The sequence below is a fragment of the Rhyacophila brunnea genome, unplaced genomic scaffold (assembly GCF_057557595.1).
Source record: "Rhyacophila brunnea isolate RB1 unplaced genomic scaffold, BYU_Rbru_1.0 scaffold_21, whole genome shotgun sequence".
In the NCBI taxonomy this organism is placed as follows: Eukaryota; Metazoa; Arthropoda; class Insecta; order Trichoptera; family Rhyacophilidae; genus Rhyacophila; species Rhyacophila brunnea.
Genome location: NW_028232871.1, coordinates 15,323,161 through 15,350,569, shown reverse-complemented (window position 1 = coordinate 15,350,569; position 27,409 = coordinate 15,323,161). Strand labels below are relative to the sequence as shown.

The window sequence follows — 27,409 nt, the reverse complement described above, 5'->3', positions numbered from 1 at the left end:
TGATAAGCATATTATAACAGCGATTATTTTCCATTTTCTTGGACGCTGCGCATAGATGTTTATTTTCTATACATTCCGTCCGAACCAAAGACACTCCGAACGCTGTTTGAGTTCGCTTATACATGCATGCATTCATTTTCGCTCGATGTTCGACAATACACACAGAATACAGTCACGCAAACCGGTGTTCGGAAGCGCTCGGCAACATTCGGCCATCGCAAAGCATTCGCGGTGCGTGTTCGTCGAACACGGCGACCGTTTTGTATCTCAGTTACCGCCCAATATGACGACGGACTGGTCGCGCGAGCAAACCGTACGGCTAATACGCTCGTTCAAAAAGCAGGAAGTTTTATGGAATTCGCGGTCGAAGAATTACCGCGACCGAAGAAGGAAGGCCATGGCCTGGGAGACGGTGGTCAGCGATGTCGGTATCCCGGTGGAGGTGTGCAAGAGGCGCGTCGAATCGCTGCTGGCATCCTGCCGCAGGGAGAAGAACAAGATCATGAGGAGTAAGCAAGTCGATGAGCCGAAGCTTGTTTACGAACCCAAGTGGGTGTTCTGGAAGGAGTTCAGGTTTCTGCGCGGCATTGCGGAGTGCGATGAGGATCCGCTGGACCAGAGTCTGGTACGTAGAATAATTCTTCTCTTCCACCCTGCGCGCCACTTCCCTCGGTCCATCGCCAACTCTTGCGCGTCTCGCCATGTCAGACCTGCAGCACGTAGGTCGCTTTTGTAGCACCGCTCACCGTTAAAGGGTGAGGGAGGCACGGCCACGGCGACGGCGACGGAAACCTTGAGGCTGTACCACAAGGGTACAAAGTGTCGCACTCTTTGGCGGCATCCGGAATAATTACTAATGACATTATTCTGTAATATTGTTGCCCAACCAGCTATTGGCCCCATCGGCCCGTCCGACTTGGTTGCTACTAAGGCCAATTATTTTGCTTTTAAAAATTTTGCGGCGTCTTACTGCGGGCGTGAAGATCTCTTCGCATAATTTTTGCTGTCCGTATGATTAGCTTCGTTTTCTTTGCTGTATACACAACGTAACTTAATTTTCTTTTCGCAATTTCCATGTGCTTTTCTCTTTCTGGCACTTTGCATTATAAGAAACTCAGCCAGAGCTCACTTTGAGCGTAGCAACCTAAGTCTAGGACATCTTCTCCCAGGACACTCCCAGTCCAATTGTTTCAGATGTTTCACATCAGCAATTGTAGGGTCCCGCGATACGCTCGATTAACACCGAGTGTGGTGCGAGGCGGGTTTCGGTGGAGGGCGCTTAACTTCAATGTAATATTGTTCATACCTCTGCCATTCTGGGCAGTGTTGACAAATGTGTCCCTACTCCCTATTCCTGATAACTATATTAGAAATAGAGAGCATCAGTTATCTATTCTCCCAAGGTGCAGAACCAACTTGCCACTCTGAATGCCAATTGGGAGGGCGATAACTGTGTTCAACCAAATTGCTTCGGATGTTGATATATTCCACTTGCGTGAGGGTGAGTTAAGGTGGACGCTATTTTATAAATTCTTAAAATAAGGTCTCCTTAGCAAACTCGGTGTACTTCTTTGAACTTCTATTATAGTGATGTATAATTTTCACTGCTTTTGTATGTATATATTATTTTTTTTTTATATATTTTCATTTTTATCCCGTTTATTCTTTTCTTTGTCTTTCTTATTTATAAGTGTTTCTTGTCATGTTGTGAACGTCTTAAACTTATAATTTGTAATGTCCACAATATGTTAAATAATAAATTGAAATTGAAACTCATTCGATTATGCAAGCAATACTCCACGATGACCGCGTGGCTTAAGCGCCGATCTATAGTGTCGAGGGTCCCAGGTTCGAATCCTGGGTCTGCAAGTACACATATTGTTTTTCAATTTGTGTATGTGTCAGAGTATGTACCTAATAGGTTGAGCAAGTGGCTGACATCCATTTCCCTTAAAAATAAAATCTGATAATACAAACCTCCACTCTGTGGAGGCCCATATGATCCTATTATGATCGGACATGGTCGAAAGAAAAAGAGTTTTTTTAAGGAGATATCAATGTAATTTTTTAACGTAATTTACTAAATCTATGTACCCGTAATTTACTATAGGAATCAAATTTGAATACACTAATACAACAAGAAAGGTTAAGTTATTGGTAGTCATAAGCACCTTTGATCCAAATAGTCTATAAGTAAAATAAATACAATATTGGGGGTGTTCATTTGTCTTGTTTTCTATTTCCAGGACGATGTCTTATCTTCAACTCCGCAGTGGTGTCCATCAGCCCGGAGACCTCCTCGAAAGCGCAGAAAGGTCGGTGATCCACTCAAAAACGAAGAAAACTGGCAATCCAAGAAACCTCAAAGGGAAGGCGATGAACACGATGCATTCGGAATTACAGTTGCAGCAAAACTGCGTAAGATGGAGGAGAACCAGAGACTCTACGCAGAAAACATCATAAGCCAAGCACTCTACAAAGGATTACTTTTCCAATTGAGCATGCAGTCTGAAGCTGAATTCTTGCACCCGAGGATGCACCAACAACAAGAGCCACAGCCTAACCCCCAGTGGGCGCAGCAGCATACTTTTGCTCCGCCAAATTCTTCATACTCCAACAAGAACACATCCATTGCTTCGCATGCTGAGCACTCTTCGCCACTTTTGTCTTCCTCACTTCAACCAAGACAGGAATCTGCAGAAGACTTTAAGCAAATTAACATGTTGTGATTTGCCGCAGCTGAATGGGTTGAAAATTAGCAATAATAAACATGCGAAGAGTCCATGGTCCGAGTCAAAGATGAAGAAATTTAAAAAGATGTTTTGTTCAATTGATAAGGTGTTGGCCCTGTCGCACATACAAAATAGTCTTGACTGCGACATGGGTCATAAATGAAAACAGCCGGCATTGTAGAAACGCTCTTCCGCGCATCCCGGAGCAGTGACGTCACAAGGCTACCCGAAACGAATGATAGCATCTGCGCTTGCGCCGATGCAACATCTGCGCCCCGTGTCGAGTGAAATTTGTTACATGCGACAAGCAGATATTGTTTTTCTACAAAAAATGTCGCACTGCTGCTATGTACACTAAGTAACATACATATTGTGTTTATGAATGAAAACAATTCGACTTGGTGCAGTCGTGGCGAGTTTTTACGTGTTTGTGATATTCTCCAATTCATTCTCCCAGCCCACGGAAGATGGGATACACAAATCAATAATTGCATTGTTAATGTCTTATGTACGGGCTTCTCATTTTGCCCAGGTGTTTTTTTCGAAGTCGAAGTTCACCAACACTATTATCAAGACTATCTTACAACTGAAATAGCTATCGACTCATTCTGTAGAATTTAATATAATTTATATTACTTATCGTTTTGTTAGTAAATTAGTTATAGTCAGAGTACCGCCGAGCGAAGCGGGAATATAAACCATAACAATAATCAAATTCGCCCTGTGTAATTCGCAGTGGAACAATGCAACATGCTTTAGGCTATCCAGAATATTGTGCCCTTTTTGTGACAATGTTAATATATTATTAAGGTCGTTTATATATATATTAATAAAATGTCGAAGGCAGATTCTCTGAATCTATTGTTTTCTCAATTATTTACCAGTTTTAAAATAAAAAATGTGCCATAAACATTTCGTTTTGTAATAATACCTCACCTACCCACTTTTTCGTTATACCTACATTTCAACGGTACAAGTCGGTTATGTGGAAGCCAGGCGGGAACCGCGCGAAATTGCCATAGCAGATTTTGAGCAAAATTAATTCATGGATGAAAACCTAACCCAACCCAACAAATAATCAAGTATATCGGCTATTTTCAAAATGTGCTTCCCCATAACCGACTTGTATCATTAATAATTATATGACCACTAAATGTGAACACATTCTATCTATAGTAATTAACTTTAGATCTATCTATGTTTGTATCATAGTTTGTAACTATGAAAAAAACTGACTAAATTTTATATATAGGCAACACTTTTTGTTCCGTGCGATTTTCAAAAATACAACAATATTATAGGCGGGAAATTTTCTCTTCTCTTTTTTGAATTCTACGTGTATCGTTGTTTATACTATGCGATCAAATTCGTGAAATGCACGCGGAAGAACGCGCAAGTTCGCGCCGTTTCTGTATACATTTACGTACGCAGTACGGTTTATCAAAATACGAACGCTACAATGCAATTATTTTACTAATAATATCTTATTTTTTTACTTATTTATCATATTTTGTTTGATAATAATTCCAATAAATTAATATTTTTATCATTTTAAACGTTTTTTTGAGTTTGTTATTAATATTTCTTGAGTTTTGAGTTAGTTTTTAATTGATCAGCTCTCGCTCTATGTAGGTTTTCCAAAAACCAGTAAAATGTGTAGTAGGTTCGTGTGTATGTGCAGGCGATCAATGGTTGGTTTTGTTCGCGGTGTTCGTCGGCAGTCTGTCCACGGCGGCCAAAAGGAGTGACACGAACGTGGGTTTCACGAACTGCGGATCGAACAACAATAACACAAACGTCACAGAGGTATGCATGTGCGTGACCCCTATTATTTTTTCATGATTATTATTATAGGTACCTACCTATTGTCTATTTTTATTTACGTTAAGGGGGGACATGCTCGTCGAAGGTCAAAATTGAGTTTTTATTGTATTTTCAAACCATGATCCTGGACACTCCTTAAACGTTGTAGATAATCTCTTAATATAATTTTGAAGCCTTATTATCCTTTATAGTTATTTTAAACATTTGATGACTGCATAAAGTATTTTTGTTACATAAAATAGTATTCTTTTAAACCTCTCGCTCTAATGTTTTAGAATATAGTCATATTTCGGTACATAACTGTGCAGTGGTGTTAAGATTTTTTACATTTATTAATTTTTAAACGCATTTATAAAACCATTAGCATAATTTATTACGAGATAATTTTTGTAAAATATTCACGATAAAAAATTATATTGATAATCTCTGTGATCCCAAATTTGACAAGAATTAGGCATTTTATTATTCAAAAAATCGGCAAGATTTACACATTTCAAGATGATTCTAAAGATATTTATTATAAGCTATGTCTTTGACCATTCAAGTGTGATAAACATCTTATGAATAATGATTGCTTTATAATAATTATTGACCTAAGAATAAGGTAGTGTTTTTTTGAAATACGCCATTTCTTTTGTCATTCCCCAGTGGTAAAGCTACAACATACGGCCGTAGCCATAAATTGACAAACTATAATTGAAGTAGGGAGTAAAATGATATTGACGCGCGTGTTTGAACATGTACCGTTTAAAAAAAAAATTTAAAAAAAAATGGTTAGGTACATGTTCAAACACGCGCGTTAACATAATTTTACTCCCTACTTTAATTAGAGTTTGTCATTTTATGGCTACGGCCGTATGTTGTAGCTTAATTACTAGGGAATGACAAAAGAAATGGCGTATTTCAAAAAAACACTACCTTATTCTTAGGTCAATAATTATTATAAAGCAATCATTATTCATAAGATTTTTATCACAATTGAATGGTCAAAGACATAGCTTATAATAAATATCTTTAGAATCATCTTCAAATGTGTTAATCTTGCCGATTTTTTGAATAATAAAATGCCTAATTCTTGTCAAATTTGGGATCACAGAGATTATCAAAATAATTTTTTATCGTGAATATTTTACAAAAATTATCTCGTAATAAATTATACTAATGGTTTTATAAATGTGTTTAAAAATTAATAAATGTAAAAAATCTTAACACCACTGCACAGTTCTGTACCGAAATATGACCATATTCTAAAACATTAGAGCGAGAGGTTTAAAAGAATACTATTTTATGTAACAAAAATACTTCATGCAGTCATCAAATGTTTAAAATAACTATAAAGGATAATAAGGCTTCAAAATTATATAAATAGATTATCTACAACGTTTAAGGAGTGTCCAGGATCATGGTTTGAAAATACAATAAAAACTCAATTTTGACCTTCGACGAGCATGTCCCCCCTTAAACGGAAGAAAGTTTTGTACTGCTTTTGATCAACGCTTTTTATGTGTCAAAAGATCAAGCCAAACGCCAGTAATAATTAATACTTTTAACTCAGACAAAAAACTCAAATTTGGCCATCATGGCGCCGCACCGATTGTCCATAATAAAACCTAATTATTTTAGACTCCTATTATGTTGACTTTTATAAAAAATAAATATGAAGATGAACAATTTCAAAACAGGCGAAACCAGGTTTAATATTTTTAAATATAATAATTTACATGTTTTTTATTTTATGTTTATTTCATTAAATAAATAGGTACTTATGTGAAATATTTAAAGTTAATATAAGCCATTAATTGAATCGGCATTTCCATGATGGTAGTACTTTTATAATGGTTTCAATTCAAAGTTTTTGTTAATTTCATTTGTTTTTTTTTTAATTAACTAGTTAACGAAATTTCGTTCTTAGGCTGTGTTTGTAGAATGAAACAACTGTCAAAATCGTTTTAAACTATACATTTTATTATTGTAGGATTATCAAAAACTTTGATTTAAACCGATTAATTTAAGTTAGTGACATTTTATTGTTGCATGTTGTAGTAGCGCCTGTACACGTGCATGGATTTACTGGCAGCAATAGTGGGTATTTTAAACTATCGTGACAATAACTGTTTACACGTAAAACTCATGACTGTCTCTCTAATCTGATTCTTCAAGAGTAAGCAAGGCACGATGTTATCATTTTATTATCTATATGACAGGTCGTAAAAACCGATTAACCTCAAAATGGGTCTCTCCGCGGTGTAGTTCGTTTTTTTCCCGGCAGGTTCGCCACTATTGTTTTACTGCGCAGGCGCAGATCGAAAAAACCACAGAAACACAGCCGTCGCATGAAAATTCAGAAGCTTCCGAACTTTTTTGATTCATGCATGCAATCTTGCAACTGCAGGATAATACATGTTTACGCGTACATTTTCTTGTTACGGTCGCGATAATACGTACTGTAAGCAGTAAATCCATACATGTGTAAACGGGGTATTATGGTATTAAAAAACCGACTTCCCAATTTTAATTAATATGGTTTTATTTTAATTCTATTACAGCTTGAACTAAGTTTGACCAAAAATTCTTCTCTATGATGGAATTCACGTACGTAGAAACAATGCAGCTAATAAATGCCTTCAAACAGCATCCATCCCTTTGGAATACCAATATTCTGGCCTACTGTGACAGAAAAGGCAAAGCAGAAGCCTGGAAGACAATAGCAACAGACGTTGGAGTGCATTCAGAAATATGCAAGAGGAAGATGGAGTCTTTGATGTCGTCATGCAGAAGAGAGAAAGCGAAGATCATCAAGAGCAAGGCTTCAGGGAATCCTGCTGATGTACAAGGGCCGAAGTGGAGGTACTGGAATGCGTTCAAGTTCCTTAGAGGATTGGCTGATGATGACGATGACCCGATGGGGACAGCGCCAGAAGAGGTCAGTTGATATATTATTATTACTCATATATATTTTATAAATAGATAAACTTTACTGTCACAAATATCATCACATGTCTCTGATCAACTATAGAACTACGAGTCACCATTGCTAATGATCAAATGGAACTGTTTTCTTATCTTGTTTCTTTTAAAATAGGTTGCTCCAAAGCTATATACTTAACATTATTAACAAATGGATACATTATTATTTGTATTTTTTTCTTATACCTACTGCCTGTCTGTATTTCCTCCTATTGTCCTGTATTTTTTTGTTATTTTTCATTGATTGGTTTACTGGTGACCTTTTTAGATATTTTTAATATAAATTTGAGCTAAACGGAGCATATCTCTCTCCACAGAATGAAGTTTGTATTAACACATTTTTAAGAGGATTAGACGTTAGCCTTTCGCCAAATTCATTTATATGAACAGTTTTTCAATTCATTTTTAATTTCTCTGAATGTTTGTCTGACCATCACCAAACTTACTCATATTATAATCGTCAATACTATATAGGTAGGTACTTCTGTGATTAGTCGTGTTGTTGACGATAAAAAATATACTTAAGTATATCTACATAGCGATAGTAATGAATGAGGTTACATGTAAATTGTACGTAAAACATTTCACCGTGGCACAGTTCGCCGTGAGCTTTCTTATCGGAAAGAGATGACCGTATACTAAACGGTCTCCAATTTTATTAGATTCAATATGAATTCAATTTTCATAGCTGATTTTGTGGAAAATTCATGAAATCAAGAATGAAAACCTAACCTAACCTAACAAATAATCCAGTAAGTATATCGGCTATTTTCAAAATTTGTTTGCTGCTGGCTTCCTGTAATGTAAAGTGTAAACCTGTAAACCGACAAGAACCGTGTTTTATTTAGACGTGAATTTTATGTCAGTACTATACGACCCAAAGTTGTTGGACGGTCTTTAATATACGGCCATATATTTCCGATACAACATTTCACGGTGAAGTGTGATACGGCGAACTGCATACGTACAAGTTTCCGGACACGAATGAATGATTGGATGGCGAATGTTATATATATTTTTTCATGGTAACGTTTATAACTTTGTGATAACACTGATCAGGTACTGGGTTTATAACAGAACTGTGTGTATACGGTGTAATACGATATAACTAATCGCATTTATGAAAGATTTAAAAGAAATGTACTTTTTTTTTCAGAATACGTTGGAGCCAAAAGTAAATTCTCCATGGTCCACATCAAGAATGCTTGCCCACAAACATAGAAAAGCGAACATGCCACCACTCCCAGGCATAAACAACAAACCTTCCACAGTTTCATCATCTACGACAAGCAGCCAAAATAAACGCAGTGCACCAGTTCCAAAAGAAGACGACGAGTATACTGCCATGGGAGTAACCGTCGAAGCTAAGCTTAGAAAGATGGACTACAATCAAAGGCTGTTCGCTGAGAACATCATAAACCAAGCATTATATAAAGGACTACTGTTCCAACTTACTTCGCAATCAGAAATCCGGAGCACAGACTTTCCAACGCAGACTTCAAATACATCTACCAGAAATCAAGTACTAGGTATACAATCAAATGACGAGGACATTGACCTTGTAATTCAGCACAATCAAAATAGCCAGAACACCATCAATGACCGTCCTGATATAATTCAAAGTCAAAATGCACAGTGGATCAATCACCATGAAGAAAAATACGGAATTGAGTTTACGAGTACTACCGGAACCGGACTAGATCCACTGACAACAACTTTGAATCCGTTGGTAAAGTGCAGCAGTGAGTCAATAGCACAGGAAACTGGACGCCATTCGCCGTCTGATGATTACAAGCAGATAACAATGCTTTAATCAAAATTTAAAAGTTAATCGTCATTTTTTCTCTTACCATTAAATTTGTAACAATGTTGGCCATTAAGCGATGTCTCCAATATTCCTCAATTTTAGTATTCTTGCTTGTTTCAAAGGCATATCATAATACCGTAGATACGTGAAATTCGAACGTTTAATCATAATGAGCAGCCTTCCAGGTTACAAAAATGTATTCCATTGACGTCTTGGATGTATAGGTACTGTTTGAATAATGTAATGGATGTGCTCAAGCAAGTCCAAGTGTAAGTGACGCAGGACAGAATATAAAACCGCATTAATACCAAGCGAGCGAATGTTTGTCCTTCCCCCACAGCGAAATTCTTACGCTCGCTCAGCAAAAAGCGTTTAAGGGCATACCTCAGTTGAGGTATGGTCTAAAAAGATCGTGGCTAGGCGATGCGCAGATTATGCAAATGACGCGTGCCGAAAAAAATATAATTTGTCATATAAATCCAACATGCGTCCATCTAATGTTCTGTTTATTGTTCTATTAGTAACAATAGATTCATTGACATGTTTTCTTTTTCAATTAAATGGGTAACGTTTTTAGTCATCTTTACACGATTTAAGAATTAATACGCCCGTCGCCATCACGAAACAAATTGATGTGTTCACAGCTCTACGTTCGCTCTCCGATTGCCAGCGAGTCCAAAATTTCGTCGCACCTATAGATAGTTGAAAATTACTTGCCGTTTCACTGAAGTACCGTCTTACGTCATGAGAATTTCGCTAGAGTAGGGGAAGAACAAACATTCGCTCGCTTGGTCTAAATGCGGCCTAAGGTAAAATCAGTACGAGTTTTGTTCATAGGGTTTTATTTAACAAAGGAAAAATCATGTTCATTCTGAGGAACTTTGATGAAATCTAAAATAAGCGACTAAGAGACTTTTGAATGAGAGGAGAGGACATGGAAACGAAATATAAAACTGCTGAATACGACAAAGTCCTCACTGGACTGTTGTACCAAATAACCAATACTCTGACAATAAATGGAGAATACTATACCAAATTCAAAAAATGTTTCACAGATAGATCAGAACAAGTGAAAATACAATTTGGAATTTTAAACTGGTGTTAACAATGCTTTCATAATTAAGTTGTACAGTATTCATTTATCATGAATATCATGATTATATTAAATAATTTATGACGTAGATATTGACATACTACTCTGTTTCTTACCTAGGTGTAAAAAGCTTAACACTATCTACTGAGGTGCTTATTATATAGAATATAGAATTATAGATATATGATAAAATAGGTACGTAATTTTATAAACAAGTCAAGTAAAATTATAAATTGTGGCCATTGTATCAAGGAATTGGGAGTTGATAAAAATAATTATTTAATTTTGATTGCCAGAGCCAATCGTCTCTGTTCTGGCAGAACACACTAACTGGGGAATACTAGTTTTGAGTAATTTGACTTTGAAGTTGTTAAAATGTTTGAAATAATGGTCTATCATGTGAGTTTATTAAGTAATCGTAAAAAGGGTGACTTTAAAATAAAGACTGTTTATTTATTAAGAAGGTTTCCAGATGGTAAAGTTTGAAATAAGGAACATTTTGGTACTAACTCAATATGTCATTTTTTCGAATTAGTGTTTTCTGCCAGAACAGTAACGCAATGACATTGGCCAGAGCGGAAAAAAATATAACTTTGTAAATACATGAATACAATAATATTGTGGGCAATAAATAGCATTGACAAAATTTGCTTAACCTATATATTTAAGTGATTTTATATTAAAAAAACTGAAATGAAAATAAGCATAGGAAATATTTTTATTGCGTTTAATAAATTTGCATAAAAAATCTGTGTTTTGTTTCATTTATCCAAAATTAAATCTACTAACCTTATTTAAATAATCTAAATTTTGTCAATATCAATTTGGAGTTTGGACAGAAAACTGTAAATTAAGTATATTAAATTGTTTATATAATTATTTGTGGCAACACTGTAGCTAAGTAATAAGATTGTATCTAGTAAGTTTTTAATGTGAATCAATGAAAACTGCATATTATTTGCCTGTCTACATTCTACTATAAAACTATTATACCGGAGCCAGACAAAAATAGAGCTGCTTGAATCGATTTGGGTAGATATACTGAAATGAAATTAGAATTATAATTCTCAAAGGTTTGGCATAATCACTAAAAAATGATGATTTTGTGGGGGGTAACATTTTATTTGACAACATGATTAAAAGAACATACAAATTTAATTGGATTATTGGATTTTATTAAATACTAGCTGAAGTACCCGGCTTCGCACAGGGTCACTTCGTGGTTATATTTATCTTAGATATTTGAAAAATAATAAGAGTTAATTATTTTTTTAATATTAAAATATCTGTGTAATACAATATGGCAACATGAAAATAATTCTAATAGGAGTAAAGGTCAAACATAAGAACACTAAATTAAAATCGAATCCAAAATATGAAAACGTTATTAATGTTATTAATATGTAGTAAAAAAAAATCAAAATTGGATGGAACAAACAAACAACAAACTTTGTATTTTATATAATAATAATTTATAAACCTTCGCAAGTGTGCGCACAACAACTGACAAAAGTTTCATCGCAATCGGATGAATGGTATAGGAACGCATACGAATATTAGAAGAAGATGATTTTCTAAATCAGAAATCGTCGTGGGCATGCGCATGACAACTCACCAAAGTTTCATTGCAATCGGATTAATGGTATAGGAACGCATACGAATAGAAGAAGAAGAAGATAGTTGTACTAATTCAAAAACCTTCGCGGGCGTGCGCACAACAACTGGTCAAAATTTCATCACAATCGGATGAATGGCATAAGAAAGCATACAAATAGAAGAAAAAAAAGATGATTGTACTAATTCAAAAACCTTTGCGGGCAAGGGCACAACACTTGATCAAAATGTCATTGCAATCGGATGAATGGTATAGGAACGCATAAGAATAGAAGAAGAAGATGATTTTCTAATTCAGAAATCTTTGTGGGCATGCGCACGACAACTCACCAAAGTTTCATTGCAATCGGATGAATGGTGTAGGTACGCATTCGAATAGAAGAAGAAGATGATGGTTTTACTAGTTCAGAAACCTTTGCAGGCGTGCGCACGACAACTCACCAAAGTTTCATTGCAATCGGATGAATGGTATAGGAACGCATACGAATAGAAGAAGATGGTTGTACTAATTCAGAAACCTTCGCGGGCTTGCGCACAACAACTGGTCAAATTTTCATCGCAATTGGATGAATGGTATAAGAACGCATACGAATAGAAGAAGATAGAATGAAGAAGAGGAAAAAGATGATAATTTTTCTAATTCAGAAACCTCATGGATGTGCATACAACCACTTACCAAAATTTCATTGCAATCCGATGAATGGTATAGGAACCAAGAAAGAAGAAGAAGATAGTTGTACTAATTCAAAAACCATTGCGGGTGTTACCACAATAACTGACGAAGGTTTCATCGCAATTGGATGAATGGTATAGGGACCATACGAATAAAAGAAGATAGAATGAAGAAGAAGAAGAAGAAGATGGTTGTACTAATTCAGAAACCTTCGCGGGTGTTGGCACAATTATTGACGAAAGTTTTATTGCAATCGGATGAATGGAATAGGAACGCATACGAATAGAAGAATATAGAATAGAAGAAAAAGAAGAAGAAGAAGATGGTTGTACTAATTCAAAAACCATTGCGGGTGTTACCACAACAACTGACGAAAGTTTTATTGCAATCGGATGAATGGTATTAGGGACCATACGAATAAAAGAAGATAAAACGAAGAAGAAGAAGAAGAAGATGGTTGTACTATTTCAGAAACCTTTGCGGGTGTTAACACAACAACTGACGAAGGTTTCATCGCAATCGGATGAATGGTATAGGAACCATACGAATAAAAGAAGATAGAATGAAGAAGGAGAAGAAGATGATAATTTTTCTAATTCAAAAACCTTTATGGATGTGCATACAACCACTTACCAAAATTTCATTGCAATCGGATGAATGGTATAGGAACCATACGAATAAAAGAAAATAGAATGAAGAAGAAGAAGATGAGGATTTTTCTAATTCAGAAACCTTCATGGGTGTGCATACAACCACTTACCAAAATTTCATTGCATTCGGATGAATGGTATAGGAACGCATACGCGACAGACACACAGACAGACAGACATACAGACAGACAGACATTCATTTTTATATATTAGTATAGCCTATACTCTTCCCGCAAGTGCAAGCAATAAGTTTACAAAGTTTTATCGCAATCGGATGAACGGTATGGCTGCGCATTAAATACGAACAAACAAACACACAAAACACACAAATATTATTTTTTATATATTAGATTCTTGCTTTTGGGGTCACCAGTTTAAATTAATAATTATTAAGTATTATGATTTTCTTTTCTCCGTTGTTTCCCTCATCTTTGAAGATCATGGCGGTGTAAGAACACTAATATATCTAAAAACTACATACTTTTGAGAAAATATATTATAACCAATAGAAGAAATCGTTTTTTTGAAAAAAGTAAGACACCTAGCAGGATCGAACCTGCATCTCTCGGGTTTCGCGCCCATGCACATAGACCACTATGCTATATGCGCCATACTCTTAATGCTACCTGAAGCGCTTTACAAATTGAGTTACTATTGGCGATCGGCTTTTGTATTTTGAATCTGATTGATTGAATTCTATATCATAATAATAGTATTATAAATACAATGATTGTGTATTAGGTTAGGTACTAACTATTAAAAATCTTTGTCAATGATCTTTTTAAAATATGTTTTTTATAAAATATATTTTATAAAAGGTAAACGACGCCCACAGTAGGTACGATGGTTAACAGTGTTTTGACAATGATCTTCTACAAAATCAATGTGACCTTTACGGAAACCCTTTCCTCTATTAAAATAAATATCAATAGTGAATAGGCATAGGTACCTATTGAAATTTCAGTAAACATGCTATCTGACAACTTGTTTCAAAGTGGAGAAATTAATCCATAAAATTATTAATAAAATATTTGTATAACATGAAAAATATGAAAAGCTGTATTATAATAACAACAAAAATAAAAATACAAGACTTAATAATATAAACCTACAAGTTTAATAAGTACATTAACTATTTGTTGTCGATTTTTAAACATAGGAAAGTACCTTACATAGATCTACCGTGTTTTATAAAATAATGTTCTTAAAATATATGCTATAAAACATTTGATAAAATATCTCTGTCAATGATCTTTGGTAGGTATCTAGTCACATAAAAACCATAAATTGATTTATTATTGTTAGTAAATTACAAAAAGTGGTGGATGATGTAAGGGGTAATTATTTTATTAGTGGGTAGTTTACGAATGACAATGACAACAGAACAGGTAATAAATAAAATTCCGATAGATATACCAATACAGTAAATTTTGACGGAGGGTTTTGAATGTGTGAATGTCCTACGAAAATGAACCACGCATTATATATGTGCAATACATCAATATTAAATGAGCGTCAATGCATAAACAGAATGCAGTTGTCAGTATGCGACGTATGGCATATTCTTGACACGTGTTTAAATTTAAACCGTATTCTTTCTTACTCGAGATCGGTTGCCTGCTTCTCCTTACCCGTTAGGTATTTCAGTTCCCATTATTAATTTCTTGAGTTTCCTGACAAAAAATGGCAATATAATTAAGTACCTAATATACCTAATGTACATAGTATTTATTTAGATTTCTTTGGTATAACTAGTGGGTAAATCTATTCAGAGAATTCTAACTCTGAGAATGATTAATATTAAATAATTATGTAGCGGAAAACAGATTGAATAAAATCCTTATCTTTTATTTAATAAAAGTGACAGATTTGGCAGCATTGCATGACAACACATAAGCACGATATGTCCAACTACAGAGCAAGCGAATACGAATTCAAGCGCTGTATGCGTATAGCTTTGTCCTCCACTATCGCATGTGAAAGAGCGAAACGAAAATACTGGCGCCTCCGGATCGAAGTGTTTGTGCTCGCGCGGGCAGGGTATTTAGTTTGCGATGTTCAGTTCCTCCCGGTCAGCGTTCGGGAAAGTTCGCGTTCGTTCGTCATCTGTTTATTTTGTTTTTCTCGCCGTTTGCCGCCATTACCTTTTGAAAATTCGAATACTGTGGAACACATATTTGAAAAGACAATAGAGCTTGCTTTATTTATACATTCTAGTATTGATCGTAAAAATCTTTGATAGATAAAAATAATCAAATTTTGAATAAGTATATAACTGATTGTGTGTTGCTCGTAGACGAAAACGACGTCCACACGACATAGGCATCTTTCATAATAATTATGTAATAAACTGACATTGAGTAGGTACTGTTTTGTATATTTGTTGGGTATATAATTACCTGTTCACACCGCGTCATAACATAAATACAAAAAGTTATTCGCGTACAAAAACGAATGTACAGAAAACCGGTTAAATTTTGTATAGAGTCAACAAGATGTAATAAATTTGAACGGCCAGAGTAGGTACCTACTTGTTTGAAAAACTTCATTGCTTTTTTGTTATTTTACTTTGAGGTATTTCGGGGAAACAAATCCATAGACACGTCATATAAATGGGACTCATGTATTGATTGATTGTTCCACCTGAGACTATAATAATTATTCTATTCAGATTTCAGACCTTGTTGGAGCTCAAAGACTCTCTTTACATATTATATTAGTGGATTCTGAAAGCTTGAAATTCACGAATTATTATTTCCTTGTTCATGTTGGTTAATGCTGATCGGTATTATACCCCACTTACACGTGCATGGATTTACTGCTGACAGTAGAGTATCCTCCACGTAACCTTGCTATTGTACACAGTGACAAGGATTTGTGTATATACCCAACCGTATAGTTGTATTGGTAAAGGCCAGGCACTTGATTGGTTTACTCACGTTTTAATTAAAAAAAATCTATTCAAAATGGCAAGGTTAGGTGGATGATACTCCACGTATTATCGCGCCATAACAAGAAAATGTACGTGTAAACATGTAATTATCCTGCAGTTGCAAGATTGCATACCATGAATCAAAAAAATTCGGAAGCTTCTGAATTCTTATGCGACAGTTAAGATTTTTTCGATCTGCGCCCGCGTAGTGGAACGATAGTGGCAAACCTGCCGGCAAAAATACGAACTACGAACGAATTTTGAGGTTAACCGATTTTCACTACCTGTCACATAACAAAAATGACAACATCGCGTCTCGCTCATTCTTGCGAACTAGATTGGAGAGACAGTTCTTGAAGAGAACTTTTACGTGTAAATAGTTATTGTCACGCCAGTAAATCCATGCACGTGTACAGGCGCTATTACTAGACACCGTAATACATAATTATTATTGTCGCACTACGTAAAGATTTAATGAAACTGTAAACCATAATAATATATCGGATGAGAAAATAAATCATACAAAATGGAGGAATTGAATATGGACCTGACTTATACGGAGCTGATGCGAATGATAAACGCTTTCAAAAAGCACGCGATCCTCTGGAACCCTCACATGCTGGGTTACCACAACAAGGAGAATAAAGAAGAAGCTTGGAAGATAGTCGCAGCTGAGAGCGCAATCGACCCAGAAGTGTGCAAGCGAAAGATGAAATCGTTAATGTCGTCGTGCCGGAGGGAGAAGATTAAGATAATCAAGAGTCGAAGATCAGATAATCCCGGTGATGTCCATGAACCAAAATGGAGATACTGGAACGCTTTCAAGTTTCTGAGAGGTGTTGATGACGAAGACGAGGATCCGTTGGGGACTGCTCCAGAAATGGTTAGTATGTCAGAAAAACCTCTATTTAACCTCATTAGAAAGGTTAGGAGTAGGTATTCGAAATTAGTAATTCAAAACAATTATTATAAAATTATGACTAGGTAACTTCTGTCACTGAAAAAAGATCTGTGATTAAAAATGTATACAGAATTTTATTTGGGATTTGTTTACAGTACAGTTGAGATACATTACCTATTTTACTATTTAATTCATATCATAGTAGACAAGCTAGAGAGATTTTATTTTACTCCAAAATATTGTAATGCCGCAGGCGAATTTTATTTATTAGTAAATAATGCACCACTATTCGTGTTAATTTTAACAACAATATTAACTATTTTTTTTATTCAACGAATAATTTACAAGATTTAAGTTTTGTGACAAGAGTTTTGTGTCAAGTATTAATGTAACATCCTAATTATTGAACATACATAATTTTGATTAAAAAATATAAAAGCCGATCGCCAGTAGTAGCTCAATTTGGAAAACGCTTCAGAGAGTGTTAAAAGCCATTAGTTACTCCTTTAGCATAGTGGTCTATGTACGTGGGCGCGATACTCGAGAGATGCAGGTTCGATTCCTGCGGGGTGGGGTGTCTTACTTTTTTCAAAAAGGGTATTTTATATTGGTTATAATATATTTTCTCAAAATTATTTTTATATATTGTTTATATATTATATTGTTCAACAATGATTTACTTATTGAGAATAATTTTTTTAAATATAGGTACTTACATATAGGTACTTACATACTATTGTATATAAATAATATACAATGAACCTCAATATCAAAATAACTTAATGGGGACATTGACGTGAATTGGTATAAATTAACTACTTACATTACTTGCAGCAAATGGATAGGTACACAATTATTGTTCTAATTATATCCTACTTACCCACATAAATAATACTAAAGATATTTTATAAGGCCAGTCGTCCACATTCACGTAACTCCTACGTGAAGTTTAAAATAACAATGCATTTAATTTAGAGCACGCGGACTTATGTTGTTCTTACTTATTATGACAATGATGTAGAATACGTGCAAATTCACACAACCAAACACGAATATCGTGACATTTTGTGATGCCAAATTCTTTTACGTCAGAGTTTCGTGAATCTCGTAATATGTTTTTAGACTCAGATTAGACGTTTCATAATTATTTACCTATCTCTCACTTTTCAATAATACTATAGTAATCATTGTTTTATCGCATTTTATAATATGAACATAATATGACGTGTACAGTGACGTCCCTAGACAAAATGCCGCCCCTTAGCAGTGTCAAAATGCCGCCACATTTTTTTATACAGTACTTTTTATCATCCTTTCGTGACTCCAATATCTAAGAAATGTGTTGTATGGATACATTACTAACAATATGTATACCACTAAATCTAATTTAAATTCCATCTGTGCTTCAGAAATATACAATATTGCGAGTCTACGGTTTCAGATAGGTACATTTAAAAATACACCTAACAACTTCCAAAACTCGCGAGAAACTGGCAAACATATTTGGATAAATTTTAAATTTGGAATTAAATTAGGAATAATTAAAAATTACCAAGAACATGATGTCCAAGGACACTAAACTAGACATCGCGAACCCGACAAAAAAGGTCCTGTTAAATCTTTTATACTACCTAACTGATAAATACATTTTGTTTCCAACCAGTGAGCTAATTTTTTTAATGGAAAGATATTTCCGTTATTAGTAATATTATGTAGGTAGCTATTTCTATATACACCTACTGATTCTCCTCGATTTGCCGCCCTGTGGGTAACTGCTGTCCCCAAGCGATGCTCAATCTACCGACCCAACGGGACGTCACTGGACGTATAGTTTATTTTGAATATCGATAACATCGATCCAATAGAACACGCAAGATGACGGCGTTGAAAAAAGGTTAAAATAAGATTGTCATGGAATCGTCCAATGGTCTCGTTGGCAAGCGAACGCTAACAAAAATAATATTATTTATCTTTTTAAGTAGGATGCTCCGATGTTTTGAGCCGGTGCGGTGCTTTGCTGATTTTTTTTCATTAACGCTATAAAAAAAACAACGTAAGTATTGAATACGTTACAGACAGCATCCACTTGTAGCGTATCCCTAATCGTCGTTGCGTATCCGTGGCGTGGACAGAAAAACATTGTATCCTTGCGTGTGAAAATGTGATACAACAGACCCGATCGACCTTTTGTTGGGTTTTTGTCGTCACGTCAAGGGGATGATACAATACAACACTTTGATATTGATCAAGTCAATATTGAACAGAAAAATACGTGAAAATCTCAGTGTATCATATTTCCTATAATACGATTAACCGGTTAAGTGCCCAAAGCGTCTTTGGACGCCCTAATTACACCAATTCTTATGTTAATTACTATCAATTAACTAATTGCGGCATAGAAAGGATTAAATACGTATTGGTACTGCTCTTAGAGTGTAATGCAGAGTTGTGGACGTTAAGCAGCAGTCCTAAGAAGAATACATATTAAGAAACACGTCACATGTTCTGTCTCTCTTCCACTTGGGCATTCTAATAAGAATTATATATGTTTTTCTCACTGCACTTAGGTCGCCGAAATATTATAAAATCAGGCGCGTATCTTAAGTCAGTATGATTCTGCATCGCACGTCTAAAGAACAAATTGTTGCGTTCGATTCTGAATCATTTCAAGAATAATATTATTGGTATTGTTTCTCACCTAACCAATTTTTTAAACTAATTTTACAGGACATCTTGGACCCCACCTGCAGCCCGACTTGGCTGAAAACGAAGATGATCAGCAAAAAGAAGGCGTTGAAGACAGCAGCAGCAGCTCAGCCAAAACCAGTTGTTGTCCCAATACCACCCATCACATCTGGCCAGCCCATCCCTTCTGACGAGTGCCACTCCATTGCAGTAACAGTATCATCAAAACTCAGGAAAATGTATCACGATCAAAGACTATACGCGGAAAATTTAATCAACCAAGCCTTATACAAAGGCTTGCTATATCAGCTAACCCCTCAGTCGGAGATTAAAACCCCGAACTTTCAAGGACAGGTGACTGGGGGACCAGACGTAGATCGAGGGATTAAGAGAACCGCTCCGGAGGTTCCATACACGGAGAAACCGAATACTTCTATGCCCTGCCAGAATCCGTCGATCAGTCAGTCTAATGGGAATTCGAAACGTAGAAGAGAATCTAGATCGTTGACCATCGATTCCAGGAGTCAGTCGCCAAACGAGTTTAAACATTAATCGTATTGCACGTAGAATAAGTAGCCCAGATAAGTGTTGTGGTCGGTGTTCTCGAATGAATCATTCCCATTTTTTGTTTTGGAGCATACCTATACCTATTTAGCGGTGGTGAAGGGTGGAGATAGGCTGTTAATATCTGACATAAATAGTGTACATTAAACTTTGTTAGTCATACGTATTATTTTGTTTTCATTGAATTAAGACTACAATTTACAGGTGGTATTGGTTAGTTTTTAGAAATCAATTAAATCCTGCCTAACCAAACCATAATAGTTTTGGTACCTATACTTTGAGCAATCCGACAAAATTGTGTACACTTTTTTATTCATACTTATTTGTTTTAGTGGAGTACGGAATACATAATTACACACGTTGTTGGTTAATTTCTTTATAGCCATGCCAAAACCAAACTATTGATAAAAAATATTCTATCTATAAAATATCCAAAGTTATGTTTGATTTAATTGCATATTTTTAGATATTTTTGTAGATATTATGTGAGTATCTTTAGTCTATTATCTTATATCATGGCTTGGTTTTCACATGGTTTAATTGAATTTTAAAAACTAACCAACATCATCTGTAAATTGCAATCTTAATTCAATGAAAACAAACATGTATGACTAGCACTATTTTTAGCGGGTCTTGGCAGCCTACCTCCACCTTTCGCCACTGAGTATTTAGTCTTGAAGAAGTTAATAAGATTGCCAACTTTTTCAGCTGTTTTGCATTACCATTACAGTTTCTCAAACGAATCCTTTGCGTTGTCATCTTGTTAAATTTGTTTTTTGATACTATTTTGATTTTGGAACGATTTATATTTGATCATCTAAATTCGTATATCCCCAATATCAAATATACCTAACATTGTTTATATTTATATTTAAAAAAAGAACAAATCAAATTCACCGGTGAGCTAAGAATAAAATTCATTGTCAAATAAGAAACAGCGTTAATTTGTGTTGTTATCAAAGCTCATAGTTCAAATGCATACTTGACACTGAGAATACATGGTGCAATTGTTATCTCATAAATTTATTCTTTTATTGTCATTGATTTTATGAATGATTGTATTTATGTAACACTTCAGCAATTTGTTTGAAGAAGTTGATATGTCAAGAGAATGCAAGTTACTATTTTTATTAGGTATAGGTATTGCAAATGCGATGTCTATAATCTCAAGAGGCAGGTATTTTTAGATTTTATTAAATTATACAAGTTAAGTCATTGGAAAATGACGTATTAATATTTGTATAATAATGTTCTGTCATTCGATGTATCTACTATGAAATTTGTGTCGCCATACAAGTATGTTACAAGTAGCATAATATTATCATTATAACAATGTATGTATATCAACCTAAATAAATGAATACCTAATTACGTAAAATATTTTTTGTTTTATTTCATATTATGTCGGATTTAGATTAAAGAAACCGAAGAAACAGAGACTGGGGTGGAGTAGTGGCACTTACACTCGTGGGTCGTGGATTCTATTCCAGAGTTTGAAAAAATAATTAAATTATGGGGGGTACATTTCAAAAAAATAGCCATAAGAAATATTTTTTTATTGATTTTTTAATGTGGCGGAAGGGAACGGGTTTAACACAATTTAGCAGGTGTTACGTGTACATACATCAAACCCAGACACTCCGCAGCTATAACGGTGCTCGTCTGCTAGTTATTGCGACGTGTCGCATCCATAAATGGTTATCGATTGGGCATGGACTAACACTTATAATTATTAGGATCGTTAGTGTCCGTCTGGTCTGCGCTGTTTTATCTAGAATATTGGATAACCCTGACGATTGCATAAATACATGAGTGCCGTGGATCTTCCACTTAGAAAACCCTTTGAGAAGATTTCGACAGCCAAATAATCGGGTTACGATTCTCGCTGACGAAGAAGGGGTATTATTACATTCATCTAGATAATTTATATTTTTTTCATTCCTGGGGGGGTCTGGAGCCGAAACCCCCTCCCCAATTGTGTGAGCGATTGGTTAAATAGGTATCATACCAAATTAACCATAATAATGAATAGAAAGAGGACACCTCTAAATTAAGTAATCACACAGAAACAAAAGTTGTCCGAATTGCAAACATATTGCGGTTTATAAATATAACTATCTTCTTCTCTCTTTCGATCATGTCCGATCCTAATAAGATCATAATGGTCCTTCACAGAGTGGAGGTTTGTATTAACAGATTTTGTTTTTAATAGAAATGGATGTTAGCCACTTGCTCAACCTTTTAGGTCCATACTCATACACAAATAGAAAAACAATATGTGTACTTGTCAGATCCAGGATTCGAGCATGGGATCCACGACGTTATAGGCCGTAAGCCGCGCGGCCATCGTGCCAAATCAACCATAATGAATAGAAAGAGAAGAGGAGTGCAATGGATTGCTGAATGGACGCCTTTAAATTAGTAGTCACACAGAAACAAAACTTGTCCGAATTGCAAACATATTGCATTTTATAAATATAACTATCAATAACATCAAAAATCATAGTGCATTCGTAATAGTTTGTAGCTGTGGAGCACCCATCACCGGTTTAATTCCGTCCTGCATCACTGGGTCATTTATTTCCGGTCCAAGCTGGCCTGTCCCACGTGCCGCCAACCCACTGTGGGCAGAAGCGAAGTCAGATTCGCGGATTGGACTCTCCCAATACTTGGCGCACGACCCGCATGAAGAACATATTGGCTCTGACGTCACCGGGAGAGCGCTGCGTGATCGGCCAAACTGATAGGTCACCATGGTGGGACTGACCTATTAAGTCATCGTGCCATATTATTTATATTTTACCTAGATGCACCGTGCACTTTAAATGCATTTACTCTTTAGTGCTGTGCCAAAAATCTGGCCACTCTCGTGCATTTTCGAACATTGATCCAAGACAGAGTAGGAAAGTAGATTAAACAAATAGTTGAAATAATTGAACACGCATTTTCTTTCGTCACGTTGTACATAATATTATTATTATGTTCCAGTGATGATGGGTGAAGGTAGGCTGTTAAGATCCGCAATAAAAAGTGCACACTAAACTTTGTCAGTCATACGTATTTGTTTTCATTGAAATAATATAACTACAATTTACAGATGGTGTTGGTTAGTTTTTAAAATTCAATTAAACCCTGTGAAAACCAAGCCTTAATACATAATATTCAAAAAATACTCGTCTATAGGTATAAAACTATAAAATATCTAAAATTATGCAATTAATCTATTCTAACAAAAAATGAGCGAACAATAAATCTTAAACCAACGAAAATAAATAAGTATGAATGAAAAAGTGCGCACAATTTTGTCGTATCGCCCAAAGTACTTATACCAAAACTATTATGGCTTGGTTTAGGCAAGGTTTAATTGATTTTCAAAAACCAACCATCTATAAATTAGACCCCTCTTAGTTCAATAAAAACAAATATGTATGACTGACAAAGTTTAACGCGCACTATTTATGTCATACCTTAACAGCCTATCTCCACCTTTCGCCACTGGTATGTTCTAATCATAGCCCCCACAAGGGGTGGCTAACAGGGCTATAGCCTGGGGGCCCGGCATGGCGGGCTAACCAGTTAAGTGAAATAAACATACACCAAAAATTTCCTCTAACAGTTAAAAAAGGCGCTTTTACACGGGCAGTGTTTTATTTTATAATTATTTTTGGTGTGTTTCCAGAGCAATAAAAATGACTATTTATCCAATATGGCGAAGGGTCGCATGTTACTTCCGACCATGTCCGATCCTAATAGGATCATAGGCTATCAGAAAAGGGGGTCACAAAAATACTTTAAGTTTACCTCGCGGAACCCTGGAGCTCTACGAAATACCATTTGGAGAACATTACACTACCATTAATCTTAGCGATAGGTTGGGGGGCCCGCTTCAGGATGTGGGGTAATGTGACGGTCACTGTGAGGATAGTCTTTAATGGACTCCCATATATTAATTGAAACCAAGGTCACTGCATCGCGCCTGAAACATCATAGTCATACTATAGATACATTTTATGTAAAGAAACCAATGACATTATTAATGGACGACGCACTCAGTACAGTAGCTAGCAAGTAAATTCGCCCATAGTGACATTCGCACGTGCATAGGTAGACGTCACGCAATATCCATTATGCGATATCACGCATCGGGAATTTAAAGCAATATCACCTTTATTGTAACGGCGTTAGAACAGTGTTTCTAGTATCAATGTTCGTTTGAGCGAACCTGTTCGAACCGAACCATTCGGCAGACCCGACAAAAAGTTTCGCGAATTTATAGCAATGTCACCTTTATTGCAATGGCGTTAGAACAGATTATGCTATTCGGCAGACCCGACAAAAAAAGTGAGTGTCATTTTTTTTCCAGATGCTTCGTCCATATTTATTAATGTCATTGAAAGAAACACAGTGAGAATGAAAAAATAACCAACAATACTGTACGCGTATTAATATATTATAATATTATTTTCACCCTCGACGATAGTCACGAAACATGATCGATTTCCGCAAGGATATCAAAATGCTCCACGGGTGCATAACAACATAATATGAAGAGCTGACCACTGCCAGGGCCGAAAATAGACCCCAACGCCCGCGAAGAGGTGTTGACTCAAAAACTGGCATCAATAAATCGTCGGGTTATTCGAGAGCTGGTGCTGGCGGCACCAGAAAACGGCGTTGGCATCGCGCCGAAACGTTACGTCTCCAAATAAAAGTAAAATGAAATCGTGGCGTCATGAGATGGGTCGTATTTGAATTCTGATTATTAATAGAGCATGAATGACCGCTTCCAATAGCAAGCTAGTTCAGATGCTACATGCAAGACTGTATAAGTAAGTATAAAGGACTTATGATGTGGCGTTACAAAATTAATTTAAACAGGGCTGCCACCTTTTCGAGTTGCAGGCTAAATATAGGAAAATATAACTTGACGAAAGGCGATAAGGTTTGTATAAAAAAATAAACAAAATAATACCCATACAATAAAACAAAACACAAAGTAATGTACCTACTCAGAGAAGAGTATTATTTAGACAAACGCCAGAGTTCTTCAACCGGTTTGCCGCCAAATTTACTTAAATTTTAAGCAACAAAGAGCATAATAACATCAAACTACCTATCTAACATCAGCCGGTATAGGAGTGACCAATTCGTAGCGTGTTCGTATGCGTATTATAAAGGCGTCATACTTAATTGCGATAATTTTTAACTAAGTAATGGCTTTTAATATTCTCTGAAGCATTGTTCAAATTAGTTAAAATTTGTCGCAATTAAGTATGATGCCTTTAGCATAGTGGTCTATGTGCATGAGCGCGATACCCGAGAGATGCAGGTTCGATTCCTATGAGGTGTCTTAGTTCTTTCAAAACGATTTTTTTGGCTATAATATATTTTCTCAGAAGTGTTTTCAAAATTATATATGTTCAATAATTGGAATGTTACATTCTTAAATCTTGTGAATTAGGTATTCGTTGAATAAAAAAAATAGTCAATTAAAATTTATACGGTTATGGAATTGATTTTTTAGTTATTGGCGGGGCTCGAGATTGCAACACGCTCTCTCGGTCCGAAAAAGCTAGCTTGGAAAGTTAAGTATAAAAAATGTGGTAGCCACAGAACAGATAATAAATAGAATACCGATAGGCTATATTCAATACGCCGCATTTTGATGCAAGCTTTTGAATGTGTGAGTGTCCTACGAAAATGAAGCACGCATTATGCATGTGCAATAGTGTGTGTAATACACCAACATTAAATGACCGTAAATGCATAAACTGAGAGCAGTTTTCAGTATTCGACGTAAAACGTATTCTTGACACGTGTGTAAGTTTAACACGGATTCTTCCTTACTCGAGTCGGTTACCTGCTATTGCCTTACCCGTTATGTATTTCAGTTCCCATTATTTCTGAGTTCCCTGGTGGTAGCACTATGTTACCGCTTTCGCTGGGAGAAAGCGCATCTTGCTAAAAGGGCGCCAATTATAAACATAAATCAAACGTTTTGATCAATCAATCACGATTACAAATACAATAATACATCGATTCAATAATACAACATGTGCTATCGATTTATTATTACGATGGTAACATTACCTAACAAGTAGGTAGTGAAAATGATACTTGGAAACTGTTGGGATACATACAAGCGTGGATATAAAATATATCAATACAGCGATGGAAAAAGAAAGTGGCAAGTCGGAAAACGAGTTTTCTTTTACGTCAAACAAATAAAATTATTGCTTGTTGGAAGTTTATAAACAATAGAAGCGTAAGATATTCTATTCTCACATTAAAGTTCACTGATTTATTATTTTTTACACAATAAACGGTCACAAGTCATAGGGTTTTAGGAGTGTAGGCGTCCGGTAGAGACTTGAGCAATTTGAAACCAATTATTATGAATTAGGTACAGGGATTTTATACTTTATTAAACTACATTAAAAGATGACATTTCTGCAGGGGATTTCAACATAAACTTTGTTTGAAAATCACGTTTTTCCCGATGTCTACTTGTGGATAGTAACCTAATCACCCATTGCAAATGATATGTCAGGTGAATAGGTTAGAGCATCGGTTTGGAATTTGATCAAATTTCCTCCTGTTGGTATTTTACCAAAAAGGGAAACTTCTTTTGTTTTACCATATCTGTGGTGGAGTTAGAGGAGATGCAGACCATTAACTACTTATTGATAAAGAATAGTGTTCTCAGCCATACTATAAGAGGACCAGAAAACAAATCCACCCAGCTCATTCCTTATCCAAGGAAAGGCTACGATAGATGTGGCAGAAGAAGGACGCCACATTTCGTAGCTTAAGGTTTTCTGTGATTGCTACCAACTGTTCTGAGCAGCAGTCGAAACAGTGAAGATCATGATCAGAACATGCCATAAGAACAAAAAAAAAACAGGAATAAAAGTCAAACTTTATAGAATTTTTTTTATATAGTTTCTTAGAGAGATGATAATCGAGA

General features: G+C 35.5%; 4 protein-coding genes across 10 annotated transcripts in view; 3 read left to right on the top strand and 1 right to left on the bottom strand.

The window, feature by feature from the left end:
* The window catches only part of LOC147070772 (uncharacterized), a 387,074-nt gene that overhangs the window by 59,718 nt on the left and 299,947 nt on the right, over positions 1 to 27,409 (bottom strand). The window lies entirely within an intron of this gene.
* On the top strand, positions 270 to 3,639 carry LOC147070778 (uncharacterized). Its single transcript, XM_085948883.1, has 2 exons — positions 270 to 625; positions 2,247 to 3,639. Exons 1-2 carry the CDS (start codon positions 284 to 286, stop codon positions 2,727 to 2,729), a joined length of 825 nt encoding a protein of 274 aa, XP_085805009.1. The 5' UTR covers positions 270 to 283; the 3' UTR covers positions 2,730 to 3,639.
* On the top strand, positions 4,461 to 11,173 carry LOC147070777 (uncharacterized). 2 transcript variants are annotated; one of them, XM_085949197.1, is made up of 3 exons: positions 4,461 to 4,546; positions 7,103 to 7,479; positions 8,680 to 11,173. In XM_085949197.1, the coding sequence occupies exons 2-3, from the start codon at positions 7,135 to 7,137 to the stop codon at positions 9,334 to 9,336; spliced, it is 1,002 nt and encodes a 333-aa protein (XP_085805323.1). In that variant the 5' UTR covers positions 4,461 to 4,546; positions 7,103 to 7,134; the 3' UTR covers positions 9,337 to 11,173. The 2 variants fall into 2 exon arrangements, with proteins under 2 accessions (XP_085805323.1, XP_085805322.1); XM_085949196.1 differs by having other exon boundaries at positions 4,462 to 4,538.
* Positions 15,420 to 20,430, top strand: LOC147070776 (uncharacterized). Of its 6 annotated transcripts, none has more exons than XM_085949202.1 (3): positions 15,420 to 15,720; positions 16,762 to 17,175; positions 19,921 to 20,430. In XM_085949202.1, exons 2-3 carry the CDS (start codon positions 16,819 to 16,821, stop codon positions 20,428 to 20,430), a joined length of 867 nt encoding a protein of 288 aa, XP_085805328.1. In that variant the 5' UTR covers positions 15,420 to 15,720; positions 16,762 to 16,818. The 6 variants fall into 6 exon arrangements, with proteins under 6 accessions (XP_085805328.1, XP_085805326.1, XP_085805325.1 ...); XM_085949200.1 differs by having other exon boundaries at positions 15,421 to 15,724; XM_085949199.1 differs by having other exon boundaries at positions 15,421 to 15,724; positions 16,032 to 17,175.